Source organism: Perognathus longimembris, chromosome 19, assembly GCF_023159225.1.
Source record: "Perognathus longimembris pacificus isolate PPM17 chromosome 19, ASM2315922v1, whole genome shotgun sequence".
Classification (NCBI taxonomy): Eukaryota; Metazoa; Chordata; class Mammalia; order Rodentia; family Heteromyidae; genus Perognathus; species Perognathus longimembris.
The window spans coordinates 32999498-33016661 of NC_063179.1; the positions used below are offsets into that span (position 1 = coordinate 32999498).

General features: G+C 36.5%; 1 protein-coding gene across 1 annotated transcript in view; it reads left to right on the plus strand.

The window, feature by feature from the left end:
* Ddx4 (DEAD-box helicase 4) overlaps positions 1 to 17164 on the plus strand; it is a 66118-nt gene that overhangs the window by 24991 nt on the left and 23963 nt on the right. The window contains exons 4-7 of the mRNA XM_048368087.1: positions 6189 to 6266; positions 8366 to 8443; positions 10548 to 10598; positions 14552 to 14611. Coding sequence (XP_048224044.1) covers positions 6189 to 6266; positions 8366 to 8443; positions 10548 to 10598; positions 14552 to 14611 — 267 coding nt within the window. The remainder of the gene's footprint in view (positions 1 to 6188; positions 6267 to 8365; positions 8444 to 10547; positions 10599 to 14551; positions 14612 to 17164) is intronic.

The following is a 17164-nucleotide window of genomic DNA, read 5'->3' on the forward strand; positions in this document are numbered from 1 at the left end:
TGTGGATGCACACATACATCTAAGAGTCTTATGTTTTATCTAGATAATTTTCTTTAAAAGTCTACTGATTCTTGTCTGCTTTTATTTTATATTTAAGAATAGACCTTTAAAATGCTTAAAGTTCAACTCTGTGCACATGTGCAAAGATTGTTGAGTAATGGGCTCTACTATCAGTGATTGGACAAAGGTTCTGTTTGGGAGAGAAGTTTCTTCTAGTCTCTGTCTCCCTCCTTCCCTCACTTTCTTCTGATATGGTCTCCCTATGCATCCCAGACTGGCCTGGAACTTGCTATATGTAGTCCAGTTTTGACAGTGAACTTGTAATCTTCTTGGTAGTTACTTGTAGGTAAGAATTTCTCTGGCTTTCCTACTATAGCTGGCTTCAAACCACAGTCCTCAGATCTCAGCTTCCTGAGTTGCTAGGATTACAGATGTGAGCCACTGGTGCCCAGCTGTTACTGTTTATTTTTATTGCCCTTCTGACTAGGGTGAGATGGATTTTCATGTGATTTTGAATTGTATTTCCTTTATGACTAAGGATGTTGAACATTTCTTTATGTGTCTATTATCTATTTGTATTTCTGTGGTAACTGCTCAGTTTGCATGCCCATTTATGAATTGGGTTATTTGTTCTCTTGTTTTTTTAATATTTTTGTTTTTGTATATTCTGCATATTAATCTAGTGACTACCTGGCAGAGATGTCTTTCCCATTCTGTGGGTTGTCTCAGTTCTACCGATTTTGCGTGTGTGTGTGTAGAAATTCTTTACTTTGACACAGTTCTATTTTTCAATTGTTGCTTCTGTCCTTTATGCATCTGGAGTCCTACTTAGAAAAAATTTTACTGGATCTATAACTTTTAAAAAGCTCTTTGATCCAGTTGGAGTTGAGTTTTGTATGAGGTTCAGTTATAGTCTCCTGCAGATGGATACTGTGTTTTCGTAGCGCCATTTGTTGAAGAAGCTGGTTTTTTTTTTTCCCCCTCCATCGTATGTTCTTGATTCCTTTGTTAAAATTAGTTGGCTGTAAGTATGTGGTTTTATTCCTGGTTCTTCTACACTGCTCCTTTGGTCTTTGGGCCTATTTTTTTGTGGCATTTACCAAGCTGTTTTTATTACCATGGCTGTATTGTATAATTGGAAGTATGATACCTTCAAAAATAATGCTTGGAATTGCTTTTGCTATTTAGGGTATTTTATTCCATGATATTATATTTTGGATTGATCCTGTAATTCTGTGAGGAACAGTATTAGCATTTTGATGGGCATTGCATTCAATTTGTATATTGCTTTTGGTAGTATGGCCATTTTCACAATATCAATTCTACTAATCTATTAGCATGGTATGTCTTTCCATCTTCTGGTGTCTTCTTTCTTCATGGTTTTACAGCTTTCACTGTAGAGGCCTTTCACTTCTTTGGTTAAGTTAATACCTAGGTATTTGTTGTTTTTGAAACTATTATGAATGGAATTGTTTTCTTGATTTTTTTTTTTTGCTTAGCCAGTATATTTTTAGTATATAGAGAAGGCACTCTAGTGGTTTATGCCTATAATTCTAACCACTCAGGAGGCAGAAATCTGAGGATCATGGTTCATAGCCAGTTTTGGAAGATACATAGTGCGACTCTTAGCTCCACTTAACCAGCAAAAATTTGGAACCAGAGATATGACTCAAGTAATAGAGTTCCAGCTATGCAAGTTCATGCCCCAGTACCAGCACACACAGAAAACCCTAATTTTTGAATATTGATTTTTTTTTCTTGGTTGGCTGTGGGGCTTGAACTCAGGGCCAGGGCACTATCTCTGAGCCTCTTTGTGCTCAAGGCTAGTGTTCTATCTACCACTTGGAGCCACAGTACCACTTCCAGTTTTCTGGTGATTAATTGGAGATAAGAGTTTCCCATCTGGCTTTGAACCACGATCCTCAGATCTCACCCTCCTAAGTAGCTAGGATTACAGGCATGAGCCACTGGTGCCGGACGAATATTGATTTCTTTTTTGTCCTACTACCTTTCCAAAAATATCAGTTCTAGGTTTTTGTGTGTGTTTGGACTAATCAAAGTGTAGCTTAAAGAAAGCATCTGACTTACACTCAGAAGACTTCAAAATGTTTGAATGCTTTGGAATCTTGGGGTCTGTTAACTACAAATCATATTGGCAAATAGAGAAAATTTAGATTTTCTTCTCCCTGAGACATTTTTATTTTTTCTGCCTTATTCAGGCTAGGAGTTCTAGTACACTATTGAGTAGGAGTCGGGAGAGTGGAATTCTTTTGTTGTTCTTGATGTTAGGGTGAATTTAGTTTTTTTTTTTTCTCATTTAATGCTCTACATTTGTCGTATATAGGTAAGCTTCATTAAATATTCCTAATTTCTTTAGAATTTTTATTATAAGATAAAAGGATATTGAATTTCATCCAAGGTTTTCTCTGCATCAATTGAGATGATCATGTAATTTTATTCTTTGTTTATGTGATGTCTTAGAAATAATTTGTATATGTTAAACCATCCTTACATCCTTAGGATAAGACTGATTTGAACATGACTCTAATTGGTTTTTATGTGCTGTTGAATTCTACTTCCAAATACTTTATTGAAAAATTTTGTATCAGTGGTCATCAGTGAGATATGTTGCATCTGTCTGCTTTTGGAATGAGTATAATTTGTGCTTCATAGTATGAGTTTGGTAGCATTCTTTTGTCTTGCATGGAATAGTTGGAAGAATATTGTTCTTTGAATGTAGAGTTTTGGGAGAGTTCAGATGTAAATACATCTATCCCTGGGCTTTTCTTTGTTAAGAGACTATTACTGCTTCAGTTTCATTGTTTTTTATGTCTCTCTTTAAGTGCTTACATACTTTAGGTGGGTCAACCATATCTAAAAATGTATTCTTTTCTTCCCCTCTTTTCAGCACAAGTATAGGTTTTCAAAGTGTTCCTTCATGATCCTTTGGATTTCTTTGGTATTTGTTGTAATATTCCCTTTTTTATGTCTAGTTTTATTTGAATCTGTTCTCTCCTTTTGTTCATTTTAGCAAGGATAGAAGCCATTGTTTAAAAATATTTTTATGGTTTTTATAAAGGTGATATACAGAGCGGTTACAGTTACATAAACAAGGTAAATAGTACATTTTTTTTTACAGTGTCACCTATCCCTAGCTTTCTCCCAGTTATTCCCAACCATTCTCACAAGTTGTATAGTTCATTTTCAATATAGTGTCTAGTGAATACCACTGCTGCATTTGTTCATCCTTCATCCCTCCATTTCTCTTCGTCTTGTTACCCTCCCAAAGACAGATAAACAAAGAAGACAAAAAAAGTAACAAAAACAGCAGCAAAGAAAATAACACCTTTTGTTTTCATTTCTTGCAGTTTATTTCGATAAATTTTTCTTTTCTTTTTTTTTTTGGCTAGTCCTGGGCCTTGGACTCAGGGCCTGAGCACCTTCCTTGGCTTCTTCCGGCTCAAGGCCAGCACTCTGCCACCTGAGCCACAGTGCCCCTTCTGGCCGTTTTCCATATATGTGGTGCTGGGGAATCGAACTGAGAGCTTCATGTGTAGGAGGCAAGCACTCTTGCCACTAGGCCATATTCCCAGCCCCAATACATATATTTTTAATGAGGCAGATAGGCATTGTACCATTGGTTCCTCTCCTAAGAATATTCACCTTTAATCTCACTACATATGAATGCCTAGAGTCATGTCCCAGTGTATTTTAGTTTCTGCATGAGAGAAAACATTCGTTGTTTGCTTATCTGAGCTTGGCTTACTTCATTTAACATGATTTTTTCTAGGTCCATCCATTTCCCTACATATGACATTATAGTCTTTCTAATGGCTGTGTGAAATTCCATTGTACATATGTATCACATTTTTTTGATCCACTCATCTATTGTAGGACATCTGGGCTTGTTCCATAACTTGGCTATTGTGAATAGCGCAGCAGTGAATGAGGCCATGATTCTTTATATGTGTATTTAAAGTTTATGTTTTGCATTTTTTTGTTTGCACAGTTTTGGAATGTATGTGTGTGTGTGTATATATGTATGTGCAAGTATGTATGTGTTGTCAGTACTAGAGGTTGAACTTAGGGCCTCATGCTTGCTAGGCTTATGGCGCTACTGTTTGAGCCACCCCTAGCCATCTTTTGCTTTAGCTATCTTTTTGATAGTCTTGTGTTTTTCCCTAGGACTATTTTTTTATGTTTATACTTTTATTTTTTAATGTAAGTTTATTGCTGTTATTAAGGTGTTGTACAGAGGTTTTATTACCATTTTGTAAGACAGGTAATCAGTACATTTTTTTTTTTTTGGACAGTGTCACCCATTTCTTCACTTTCCCTGAGTTTCTCCCTCCCATCTCTGCCCACAAGTTATTGTTCATTTTCTACATGTTGCATGGTAAATAGTATGAATGCATTTGTTTACCCTTCCTCCCTCCTTTCTACACCCTTTCCTTTGCTCCCCCAAAGGAAAAAAAATCCAAAAAGCAAACACCACTACTACCACCACCACCACCAACATAAAACCTATGTTTCTATTTCCTGAAATTTGTTTCCTTAAGTAGTATTTTAATGTTCAGAGGAGTTAAACCTTTGGGTTCCTTCCCTAAGGGTATCTTTGGTCTGTTTGTGTGTGAATGCCTAGAGTCCTGTGTAGAGAAAACATGTGCCTTTTGTCTCTCTGAGCTCAGCATCTCTGAGCTTTGCCTCTCTGAGCTCAGCATCTTAAGGTTGTGTTCTAGGTCCATTCATTTCCTTGCAATTCACATCTTTCCAATGGTTGAGTAAGATTCCATTGTGTTTATCTACCACATTTTATTGATCCACTCATCTATTGTAGGGCATCTGGATGTTCCTCTAACTTGGCTATTGTGAATAGGGCAGCAGTGAACATGGATGTGTTGGTGTCTTTACTGTATCTCGACTTGTTATTACCTGGGCTAGATGCTTTGCACAACTTTGCTAGGTCTCTAGTGTAGTTGGGATGTCAAGTGTGTGTCACTACAGCTCAACTTCTTTGTTAAGGTAGGGTTTCAGTAACTTATTGTCTGGGCTGGCCTTGAACTGTGCTCCTTTCAATTGTATGAACAGTAGCTGACACTACAGGTATATTACATGTGTAAGCCCCCGTGCCTCGCCCAATGTAAGATTTTAATTGAGAAAACTATGTAATGTTAAGTTTAAACAGTGTGTGGTTTATGCTTATTTTATCAGTGTATTTGCCTATTCTGGGTATTTAGTAAACTTAAAACTTGTTAGCAATCATGTGGTTAAAATTGCTGTCATTTAAGTAGAAAGCCCACAGAATGGGAGAATATTTTCATTAGCTATGCATCAGACAAGGGCTTCCTATCTAAAATAAACCCCCCAAATAAACCCTCAACAACCCAGTTAGCAAATGGGCTAAAGACTTAAAGGCAGACTTCTCAGAAAAAGAATGACCAGTAGATATATGAAGAAATGTTTAGCATCTCTGGCCATAAGGAAATGTAAATCAAAACAACATTGAGGGGTTGAGAATGTGGCTTAGTGGTAGAGTGCTTGCCTAGCATGCGTGAAGCCCTGGGTTCGATTCCTCAGCACCACATACATAGAAAAAGCCAGAAGTAGTGCTGTGGCTCAAGAGGTAGCGTGCTAGCCTTAAGCAAAAGGAAGCCAGGGGACGGTGCTCAGGCCCTAAGTCTCAAGCTCCAGTACTGGCAAAAAAAAAAACCACAAACAAACAACAATCCCCCTCAACCCCTCAAAAAAAAACAAAAAACCCAACATTGAGATTCCACCTCATCCCAGTTAGAATGACTGGCCATTATCAAGAAAGCTAACAATAACAGATGCTTTGGGAATGTGGCCAAAAGGGAACACTTGTGCTATACTGTTGGTGGGAATGTAAACTTGTTCAACTACTCTGGAAAACAGTATGGAGGTTCCTCAAGAGACTAAACATAGAGCTTCCCTATGACCCAGCAATTCCACTCTTGGGCCTTTATCCAATGAATGAGAGTTATCTACTCTTTTTCTTTTGGAGAGCTAGCAATTCATGGCCTCCTATTTTTTTTTAAAGCAGAAACGAGTTTCTGTTTGTTTCTTATTTGCATATAAAATTTCTCCTTAGCTGTGTGGGTGGAAAAAGTGTGTATACTACTTAAATACTTAATTTTATGTAACTTGCTTCAAAATTGTATTTGCTTTAGAAATGGACAACGGGTCTTCAAGAAAAGATCCTTTCTTGAGAACTGGATTTGGCTCTGGGAGGAGTTTGGGAAACAGAGGTAAGTATCATTGTCTTTTTTTAAATTTCCTAAACTGTTGAATGATGTAATAAAGGCTTTCATGGCTGTTTACTGCAAAGCCACGTCTGTTAATAACTCAGTGTGGAGTAGGGTTTTTTTGGATAATGGATTCATTTATTTGAAATGTCACTGTTCTCTATTTTAGTTCTTTGAGGTAATGTGACATAGTTGAATAGATGGAAAGATTATTGAACATATTCTTACTATTATTACATTTAACTTTCAAATGTACACATATTTTTAGAGCCTACTTAATTAGCATTTTCAGATCTGGACCATGTAATTATGTTAAGAGGTTCAAATGATGATTTTGTTTGTTTCTACTAAGATTAAATACCTTAATATCATATTCAGGAGAATATACACACACATTTAAAATCTTATTTTAGATAAGATTATATGATATATTTTGATGCATGTTTCTCAATATTGGAGGACAAAGCATTTTTCAATGAGAAAACCATTCCTGGAACAGATTTTGCCACAGTTGTTTCTAAATGTTTTAGGAACAGTTTTGTGGTTACAAAACACTGCTGAGCTGGACATGGTGGTACATGTCCCTAATACCAGCAATCAGAAGGCTAAAGCAGGAGTCATGCACTCAAGACTGGTCTAGAGTTTGATCTACATAGTGAGATCCTGTTTCAGAAACAAAGTCAATGTTGAAATGAGCCAGGACAGAAAAGTCTGTGAGACTCTGTCTCCAAAACAACTAGCAAAATACAGGGCTGGAGGTGTGGTTCAAGTACAAAAAAGGTACAAAAAAGCTTCTTGCTATTTAATCTCTACCTGTAAGATTGTTTTTCTGTAAGAGAGATCATACTGTGATTCTTAGGATAGTCTTGAACTTCTCAGCTTCAGTAATGCTCATGCTCAGCCTCCTGGATAGCTGGAACTATTGGTGCATCACAGAATGTGTGGCTAAGGTTCTTAATAATAGAGAAACACATGAAAGAAGTATTTAAAAAGAGGTAGAGGGCTTGGGGATGTGGCTTAGTGGTAGAGTGCTTGACTAGCATACATGAAGCCCTGGGTTCTATTCCTCAGTAGCACATACACAGAAAAAGCCAGAAGTGGTGTTGTGGCTCAAGTGGTAGAGTGCTAGCCTTGACCAAAAGAAGCTCAGGGACAATGCCCAGGCCCTGAGTTCAAGCCCTAGGGACTGGCAAAAAAAAAAAAAAAAAAAGCGGGGGGGGGGCGGCTAGAGGTAGTTTGCTGTTATAAATGTAGAAGAAGGAGTATAATGGGCATGCTGAAGGAAAATGTAATTTACAGTGAACTGGTTATTTGTTAATACCCAAGTACCACCAAAAAGAAGGTTAGGTGCTCAGAATTATGTTAGTGGGAAGTAAAGCCAAAAGATTAATAAGGGCAAATAATCTGGAATGATGGCGGAGGTATGAAGGGGAATGATATTTATTGCTTAAGTCATACTTAATTTTAAAAGTAGAAAATCTGACAGAAATATAGTAGAAAAATAAGTAATAAGTTAATAAGTAGGACATAAGTATAGGGTTTTTAATAGCACAAAGTTTTGTTTTTTTTTTGTTTTTTTTTTTTTTGGCCAGTCCTGGGCCTTGGGCTCAGGGCCTGAGCACTGTCCCTGAGCTTCTTCCCGCTCAAGGCTAGCACTCTGCCACTTGAGCCACAGTGCCGCTTCTGGCCGTTTTCTGTATATGTGGTGCTGGGGAATCGAACCTAGGGCCTCGTGTATCCGAGGCAGGCACTCTCGCCACTAGGCTATATCCCCAGCCCCCAGCACAAAGTTTTTAATAGCAATGACTTTCATGTAGCTGCCAAATAAAAGCTGGGTCTATCAAAGTAAGGGTTTAACATAAATGAAATCATTAAATGAATTTCCTGGTCTCCAATGAAATAATTTTGCTATTTAATTACTTATAGATTTGTATTTTAACTTTGGTAGCATAATTAAAATTTTTATATCCTTGTAATATTTTTATTAAATCTGTGTACTATTTTTTCCATATTTAAAATTTCTCTTACCTCAAGTGTTTATTTCATTTTAAGTTTTTGATTCAATTATATGTTAATGAAGTTAATCATGTGGACTTTTTCAGATGCTGGAGAGTTTAGTAAAAAAGAGACTATACCCACAATGGGTAGTTTTGGAAGTGGAAAAGGTTTTGGAAACAGAGGTAACTTTGTTTTTTTATATTTTGCAATCAAAATGTCTTGACTCTAAATCTTGGGATTTCTATTTTGCTTTAATTTACATAGAAAATTTGTTGCCTTTCTCAAGAATTTATGAAGATCACAAAAGAATGTTGTCATTTTCCTTTACTTAGTCATAGTTTAAAGCAGTGGTTTCATTACTTTCGATGTGTATTCTGTTACATTTGCCTATTTGAAAAATATCCATGTTCCTTGCTATAGCATCTTATATTAAATTAACTTACTTTTCATAGGAACCCTGGTTCTTTCCTTTTACTAAAGACTGAGAGGTCACATACAAACATGTAAGATGTTTGTAAGATGTCTTACGTGTTTGTATGTGAATGTGATATTTGTCTATAGCTGAGCAAAGAACCTTGAAATTACATTTTTTCCTTAAAATTTACAAAAAAGTTATGTCAAAATTATAGTTTAAGATCAGTCCTTTAATGTGTAGGTGATAGACTTTCCCAAGCATTTTGAAAACTCGGCACTGATTCTTCTTGTGAAGAGGAAATTAGGAGGAAACAGCAGTTGTGGAGGGTATTAGAATATAATCTTTTTCTCAGGCAGCTTTGAAGACTGGAAATATTTAAGTAAGTGAAGTCACTCAAAGCTTGGTTTTTGTGGGAAAGTAGTCTTTTTTTAGAATGTAATCTTTCTTTATATATTTTGTAATAATCCTAAGGGAAATTATTTTGTCATTCAATCACATAGTGAGAGTATAGGGGCTTGTTAGTACAGGCTAATTGTATATTAAATTTCCATCTCATTTTATTGCTGGAAGGACCCTCTGATTTTTTGGATCTGAGATATAAATAAGATACATATACATATTTTGTATATAAATGACCAGCTTTCCAAATAGTGTTAGTACTTGTTACTTTAAATACTAGTAGATGAGCATTCCATATTGACATTTAATTTTCAAGTACACGTTCTTTGAGTATTTTTATTTTCATCTTCCCTCTCTTACTTTCTCCTCTTTTCTTTTCCTCTTCTCTCTGAAGCAGGGTCTCATTTTGTTGCTCAGGCTGTTCTGGAACTTACTGGTGCCAGTGTTCTCCCTCCTCCTAAATAGCTAGGACTCTAGGCAGGCACTATCTTATCTGACTCCCTCAGTGTGTCTGCATTAATACATTTTATTAAGAGACAACATTTTTAATTTTATGAAAAATTACTGATGCATAATTTTAAAATTAGTTTTAGGAACATATTTATATGCTCCAGGGATGCATAAAGCTTGAACATAGGTTTTTATGAAATGAAAAATTTGAAAGTGAAGCTTGATAACTCTTTTTTTGTTAAATGGTAAACAAAAAGAAAATAGGATTTCCATGTTAACTGAAAAGTTGTATTCAATACAACTGAAAATTTATATTGAAACAGTTGTATTGCCCCTTGTAAATAAGACTGAATTAACTTGTAAAGTTTTAAGTTTATTTACCAGATTTTTTTGTTGGTTAATTAGAGATTAGAGTCTCTTGGATAGTCTATTTAGGATGGCTACAAACCTTGATTCTCAGAGTTCAGCCTTTTTGGTAGCTAGGATTATTGGCATCAGCCACCATTGCTCATTGGTTCTGAGGTTTTGACCTCGAGAGTCTTCTTGGTAGGCAAGAGTGAGTCTACTGCTAGCTGTGCCTTCAGCTTTTTTATTTTTTGTTTATAAGATATATGGTCAGGCTTCCTGCCTGGGCATGTGCCTTAGAGAACTTTTCTGCCATGGCTAGCCAGGAACCTCTGTCCTACAAATCTGTCTCATAAATAACTAGGTTTTGTTTTGATTTCTAGGCTAGCCTAAAGCTAAATAGGGAGAATTTGCCTCCCCAAAATAAGATTCCACAGCTCAATGATTTTTTTTTGCCAGTTCAAGGACTTGAACTCAGGACCCTGCTCAGTTTTGATGTTTTAAACAGAACGTATATTGTTTCACTGATAGAACATTTAAAGCAATGTAAAAATTTCTGAAAAGAAAGTTATTTTTAGCTTTGAGTGTGGCGCTAAGGTGACAAAAAGTTACATTTAGCCACAGAGATATAGATTTTTTTCCAGAAATGTACAAGTTTTATTTTATATTTTGTATAGGTTTTTCAAATAATAAGTTTGAAGAAGGCGACAGCTCTGGTTTCTGGAAAGGTAAGTTTGGTGCTTTTATATTGATTTTCAAAAATGCAATGTCAATAGCTCATGCTAAATGGAAATTAGAATTATTTTTGTCTGATCTAGTTCTAAAATCAAATTTTAAAAAGCAGCTACATGAGCCCCAACCAAAGATGTTACTGACTTATAGGTAAAGAATTAAGGCATTATAGTTTGACCTATTACTGTCTATCTTAGTTAAAATCTATGAGGTACACATTTTGAAGGTTGTGCTACTTTCAGAAAAAGGGGCAGATAGAGTAAATCAAGAATTAAAGCTCCATTCTATATATTAATGTTGGTCATCATAAATTCTTTAAAACATAGTATACTTGGCACCTTCACACTTGTTCATATCTGTGGGGCCATTTAGACTTGAGTAAGCCTAGGAGGAGGATTTTTTTTTTTTTTTTGCCAGTCCTGGGACTGAACTCAGGGCCTGGGCACTGACCTGGAGCTTCTTTTGCTCAAGGCTAGCACTCTACCACTTGAGCCACAGTGCCACTTCTGGCTTTTTCTGTTTATGTGGTACTGAGGAATTGGGCCCAGGGAGGGCTTCATGCATGCTAGGCAAGCACTCTACCACTAAACCATATTCTCAGACAGACCCTAGGAGGATGATTCTTAACAATGTAAATCACTGATAAAATTTAAAACATGTCTGGCAAAGATAATGATACTCTGGTTTGTAGAAATACAGAGAATGATGAGAACAGAGTAATATTCCCAGAAGAGAGACTACAATAGTTAACTTTAAAAAAAATCATGTCTAATGAATAGATTTTAATAAATCCTGCTTTTACAAAAAACCTGGATTTTTTTCTTTAAAAATCATTGGTCTGGGCTGGCAATGTGGATTAGTGGTAGAGTGCTTGCCTAACATGCATGAAGCCCTGGGTTCGATTCCTCAGTACCACATAAACAGAAAAAGCACTGTGGCTCAAGTGCTGGAGTGATAGCCTTGAGCAAAAAAAAAAAAGGTAGGTCCTGAGTTCAAGTCCTTGAACTGGCAAAAAAAAATCATTGAGCTGTGGAATCTTTTATTTTGGGGAGGCAAATTCTCCCTATTTAGCTTTAGGCTAGCCCTGAAATCAACACCAAACCCAGTGTATCCTCAAATTTGGGATTGTTCTGCCTCAGTTTACCTTATGCTAGGATTGGTAGGTACACTACCAAATTTGGCTTTCAGTAAAACCATTTTTGTTGTTGTTGGTCATGGGGTGGGGTTTGAACCCGGGGACTGGGTGTGGTCCCTCAGCTTTTGTGCTCAAAGCTAGTACTCTACCACTTTGAGCCACAGCTCCACTTCCACTTCTCTGGTGGTTAATTGGAGATAAGAATCTCATAAAGGAGGAGGTAACAAGTTGGACAAGAATTGTACTTACTTCCTTACGTATGAATCTGTAACCCCTCTGTACCACACTTTGACAATAAAGAAAAAAGTTTAATAAAAAAAGAAAGAATCTCATAGACTTTCCTGTCTGGGATAGCTTTGAGCCAGGATCTTCAGATCTTAGCCTCCTGAGTAGCTAGGATTATATGTAGGAGCCACAAGTGTCCAGCTTTTTTTTTTTTTTTGCCAGTCCTGGGCCTTGGACTCATGGCCTGAGCACTGTTCTGGCTTCTTTTTGCTCAAGGCTAGCACTCTGCCACTTGAACCACAGCGCCGCTTCTGGCCGTTTTCTGCATATGTGGTGCTGGGGAATCGAACCTAGGGCCTCGTGTATCTGAGGCAGGCACTCTTGCCACTAGGCTATATCCCCAGCCCCAAGTGTCCAGCTTTAATAAAATATTTGTAAGATAGTATACTTTGGAGTTCCATATTTTGTTCAGGTCTCTATTTTGTTACCTGGCACATCTGTCTTTCCCAGTTTGAATTATTTCTATAGTGATGGTGGGCAGGAGACAAGCATGCATTTGAATTTTCCATAGAACTCAAGAGAGCCTGTTTTCTCCACTTCTGTTTACTTTCTTCTCTTTCTTCTTAGTTCACTGAAAATTAAAAAATATATATATCGAATTCTTTCATTCTCAAAATTGTTGACAAGACCTGGAGGGGATTTTCAGGTTCTGATAGAAAGTTTTACTTGAAAAAAAGTGTTCATGCTAGTTTTTCTTCATCTCTAGTTTTGCCCATTTGGTGATAAGGAGTCCAGGTTGAGTTTGAAACCAAAATCCTCCTCTTGCCAGTTAGGTTCAAAGAGGTATTTAGCTCAGCACAATCAATGACTTACACCCATAATGCTAGCTACTTGGGAGCAGAGGATAGGGAGGATCATGGTTCCTATGTTCGCCATGGCAAAGAGTTATTAGCAAGACTGTAATCTCAGCCAACAAAGAGGAATTATCTTTGCTCCCAGCTATGTGGGAAGCTAGGTAGCAGTATCATAATCCAAGGCTGGCCATTGGTCAATAATGTCAAATCCTACCCTCAAAAATAAAGCACAGGCTGGGAATACGGCCTAGTGGCACGAGTGTTTGCCTCATATCCATGAAGCCCTGGGTACGATTCCCCAGCACCACATATATAGAAAATGGCCAGAAGTGGTGCTATGGCTCAAGTGGCAGAGTAATAGCCTTGAGCAAAAAGAAGCCAGGGACAGTGTTCAGGCCCTGAGTCCAAGGCCCAGGACTGGCAAAGAAAGAAAGAGAAAGAAAGAGAGAAAGAGAGAGAGGGGGGGGAGAGAGAGAGAGAGAGAGGAGAGAGAGAGAGAAGAAAAGAAAGCACACACAAGGACTAGAGGCCTGGCCTAAGTGGTAAACTGCCTGCTTATTAGCAAGTTTGAAGTCTTGTGTTCAAATAGTAGTACCACCAAAAAAGAAGAAAGTGAAAAAGGATAGGTGTGGTGCTTACCTGTAATTTCTGCTTCTCAGGAGGTAGAGCTAGCAGAAAAGACATGCAAAGAACTAAAAGCAAAAGGAATGATGGGTGATTCTAAGATAGAGGGTTTGTCTAATAAGGGCAAGGCTCTGTACCACACACAAAAAACTTAGATATTAAATATCAGTGACATGTACAAACATTAGTTAAAACTGTCTCCCTGTAATCCTAGCTACTTGGGAGTAGTTTGAAAAATTACTAATTACTTGCTATCACTGTGCGCTTTGAGAATAAATTCCTGGACTGGGTCTGGACATTTATTTTTATTTTTAATCAGTTCTGATAACTCTCAGGCTGCCTTTAGAGGTTGGTTGATACCACTGTTTAAAAACCCCAGAAATGTTACTTGTCAATCTCATTTTTTTAAATGTTAATTTTTTAAAACTGAAGAATGAGGGAGAATATGTATATATTTAGGTAAGTACCAATGTCTCAGAACAGGTTTTAGGCCAGTAAATTACAGAAAAATATATGATGACAGTTTAATTTTTTTGGGCTTGAACTCAGGGCCTGGGCACCGTCCCTTAATTTTTTGACTCAAGGCTAGTGCTCTGTCACTTGAGCCATACCTCCATTTCTGACTTTTTTTTTTTTTTTTTGCCAATTAATTGGAGATAAGAGTCTCTTGGACCTTACTGTCTGGGATGGCATTGAACTACAAATCCTAATATCTCAGCCTCCTTACTGGCTAGAATATAATGACAATTTAAATAGAAAAGCCATATGTTTCTTGTGGTTTGTAGATAAAATTTGAGAACCATATGATTACTTAATCATTTAGATATTCCTGAAACCATATCATTCAAACTGACATCTACAATTTTTTTTAGCTTGTTTTGTAAGGATAGCTCTTGGAAAATAGTGAGTTTTCAATTACATACTTAACACTTAATACTGAGATACATTAGATATTTTTAATGTTTTAACTAAAACTTTAAGAACTAAGATGTTTAATTTTAACTTAATGAAAATATTTTACTTATTTACTTTGCAACAGTGCTATTCTTTAGATATTATCTTTAAAGTTAATTATTTGGGTGGTATTCACTTGTTAAAATTTTTATTCAAGAGTCTAATAATGATTGTGAAGATAATCAAACATGGAACAGAGGGTTTTCCAAGAGAGGCGGTAAGGACAATGTTTAATGTTTTTGAACAATTTATGTTTAAGACAGATGCTAAACTGATAAAACTGATTTAGAAGAGCTGTAAGAATAATTCTGGTGAGGAAGACATTTGAAATTCTTTGTCTATGCTCTCTGATTTTAATAATTTAGTAAATAAATATTTAGTAGTCTATTTGTTTATCCTCTCTCCTCCCATTCAGTTCCATCCCTTTCCCTCTCTTTTACTTCCTTTTTTTGGGGTTCGAACTCAGAGCCTTGAATTTTTCTACAGGCAAGTACTCTAACAGTTAAACCATAGCCTTGGTATGTTCAGCAGTGTCTAGGTCATACTCATTTTCAATCATTAATGTCTGCGAATCCAAAGTTTATTGTCCATTATATACTATTTTTTGATACTTCAGTTGATAGACATTTGAATTGTTTCCACCATGGATCATTTTGGCTATGACATCAAATAAACAGTTGTGTACAAGTTTTTGTGTGAACATGCCTTCATTTTTGGAGTAAAATCTACTGTGCCTTAGGCTTAACTTTTTTAAGGATTGCCAGTTGTTTACCATAGCAATTGGCATCATTTTCTATTTCCAGTCTCAGTGTACTGGGATCCTGGTTCCTTCACATCTTTACCAGTGTTAATTATTGTCAATCTTTTCGATTCCAGTCATATGAGTCAATATGGAGTGCTATTGTGATTTTGTTTTACCTTTTATGGTTACTTTGATGTTGAGCAGCTTTGCATGTACTTACTGAACATTTGTGTATCTTTGGAGAAATAAGTGTTCGGATCTTTTGTTCATTTTAATAGTTGGGAATTTGATTTAAACATTTTATTATTAAGGTGATGTACAAAGTCAAGTAATGAATACATTTCTTTTTGGACACTGTCACTCCTTCATTTTCTCTGTGAATTTACACATTTTCATTATCACTGTCATCAGATTCATGATTTGAAAATATCTATTCACCTTCCTTTGAGATGTTATTACTTAAAAACCTTGAGCAGTTCTAGGAGTTCAACCCAGGAGGGTTCTGAATGTCTTCTGTTTGAGACATGTTTCAAGCCTTTTATGCTCTTATTTTTCAGATAGGGTCTGTTAGATACTCCTATTTATTTGATTTTCTTGCCATACCTGGGATGACAGATCTACATCACAGTGTCAAGCATTTTTTTTCCTGTTGTTTCTTGAACTTTTTATCTGAGCTGGACTGGAATTATGATTCTCCTGAGTGGATCCTCTTGAGTAGCTGGGATGATAGGAATCAGCCACTGATCTCTGTTGTTCTCACTTTTTGATGATGTCTTTTGAAACATCAAAGTGATTATTATTATTTTTTGGTCAGTCATGAGGCTTGAACTCAAGGCCTGTGTGCTATCCACTGAGTGATTTCACTCAAGGCTAGCGCTGTACCACTGAAGTCACAGCACCACTTCCAAAGTGAAGTTTTAGTAATCAAATTTGATTTTTGCTTTAGCTTCTTGTGTTTGGGTGTCATATCTAGAAAATTTAGCTAATCTGATTTCATACAGATCTTTTCCTATGTTTCTATGCTAAAATTTCATAGTTTTAGCTCTTACATGTAAGTGATCCATTTTGAGTTTTTCACATAAGGTGTGAGGCAAAATTTTGTTTTGCAGACGAGTATCTAGATGTTCTAGTATTATTTGTTGGTGCTTTATATTGATGAATTAGATTGAGCTCTTGGATTTGTCCTCCTTTGAATTGTACTTGTTAGAGATGCATAGATTGATACTTTTTCATTAAATTTGGGGTTTTGCTTTTTTGTGAAAATACTTATAATTTGACTTTTTAGCTATTTAAAATGGTGTTTTTTTCTTGTATTGGACTTGTTTTGTTGTATAGGTCATGTATAGAGGGGCGATACTTACCTAAGTCAGGTAATGAATATGTTTCTTTTTGAACACTGTCACCTCATCCTATATTTCTCCCAGTTTTTTTCTCTCATTACCCCCGCACAAGTTGTATAGTTCATTTTCAACATAATGTCTATTGAGTATCACTGCTGCATTTGTTCAGTATTTGTCCCACCATTTCTGTCCTCCCCCAACTTACCTAGAAACAGATAAACTTATATACAAGACAAAAGGTATAGATATCAACAACAGTGAGGAAGGAGGGGTGAAAAGCCCAAAACAAAACAAAAAGAAAAATAACAAAAAACCTCGTTTCCATTTCTTGGAGTTCATTTCCATAAATATCATTTCATATGGTACATGCACATAACTATTGATCCTTTGTGATCCTCTCCTAAGAATATGTTCCTTTGGTCTCAGTTTTAAAGCTGTTTTAAATTGATAATGTTAAGTATATTCACAGTGTTGTGCAATCATCGTCTCTCTATCACGCTATGCCCACTAGGCAATAACTCATACCTAATCTCTGGTAATTGTGTGTGTGTGCATGTGTGCGTTCATGTGTGCCTGCCCTTGTGCTTGAACTCAGAACTTGAACACTGTTTCTGACCCTTTTTGCTCAAGACTAGCACTCTACCACAGGCTCCACTCTCAGCTTTTTGGTGGTTAGTTGGAGATACGA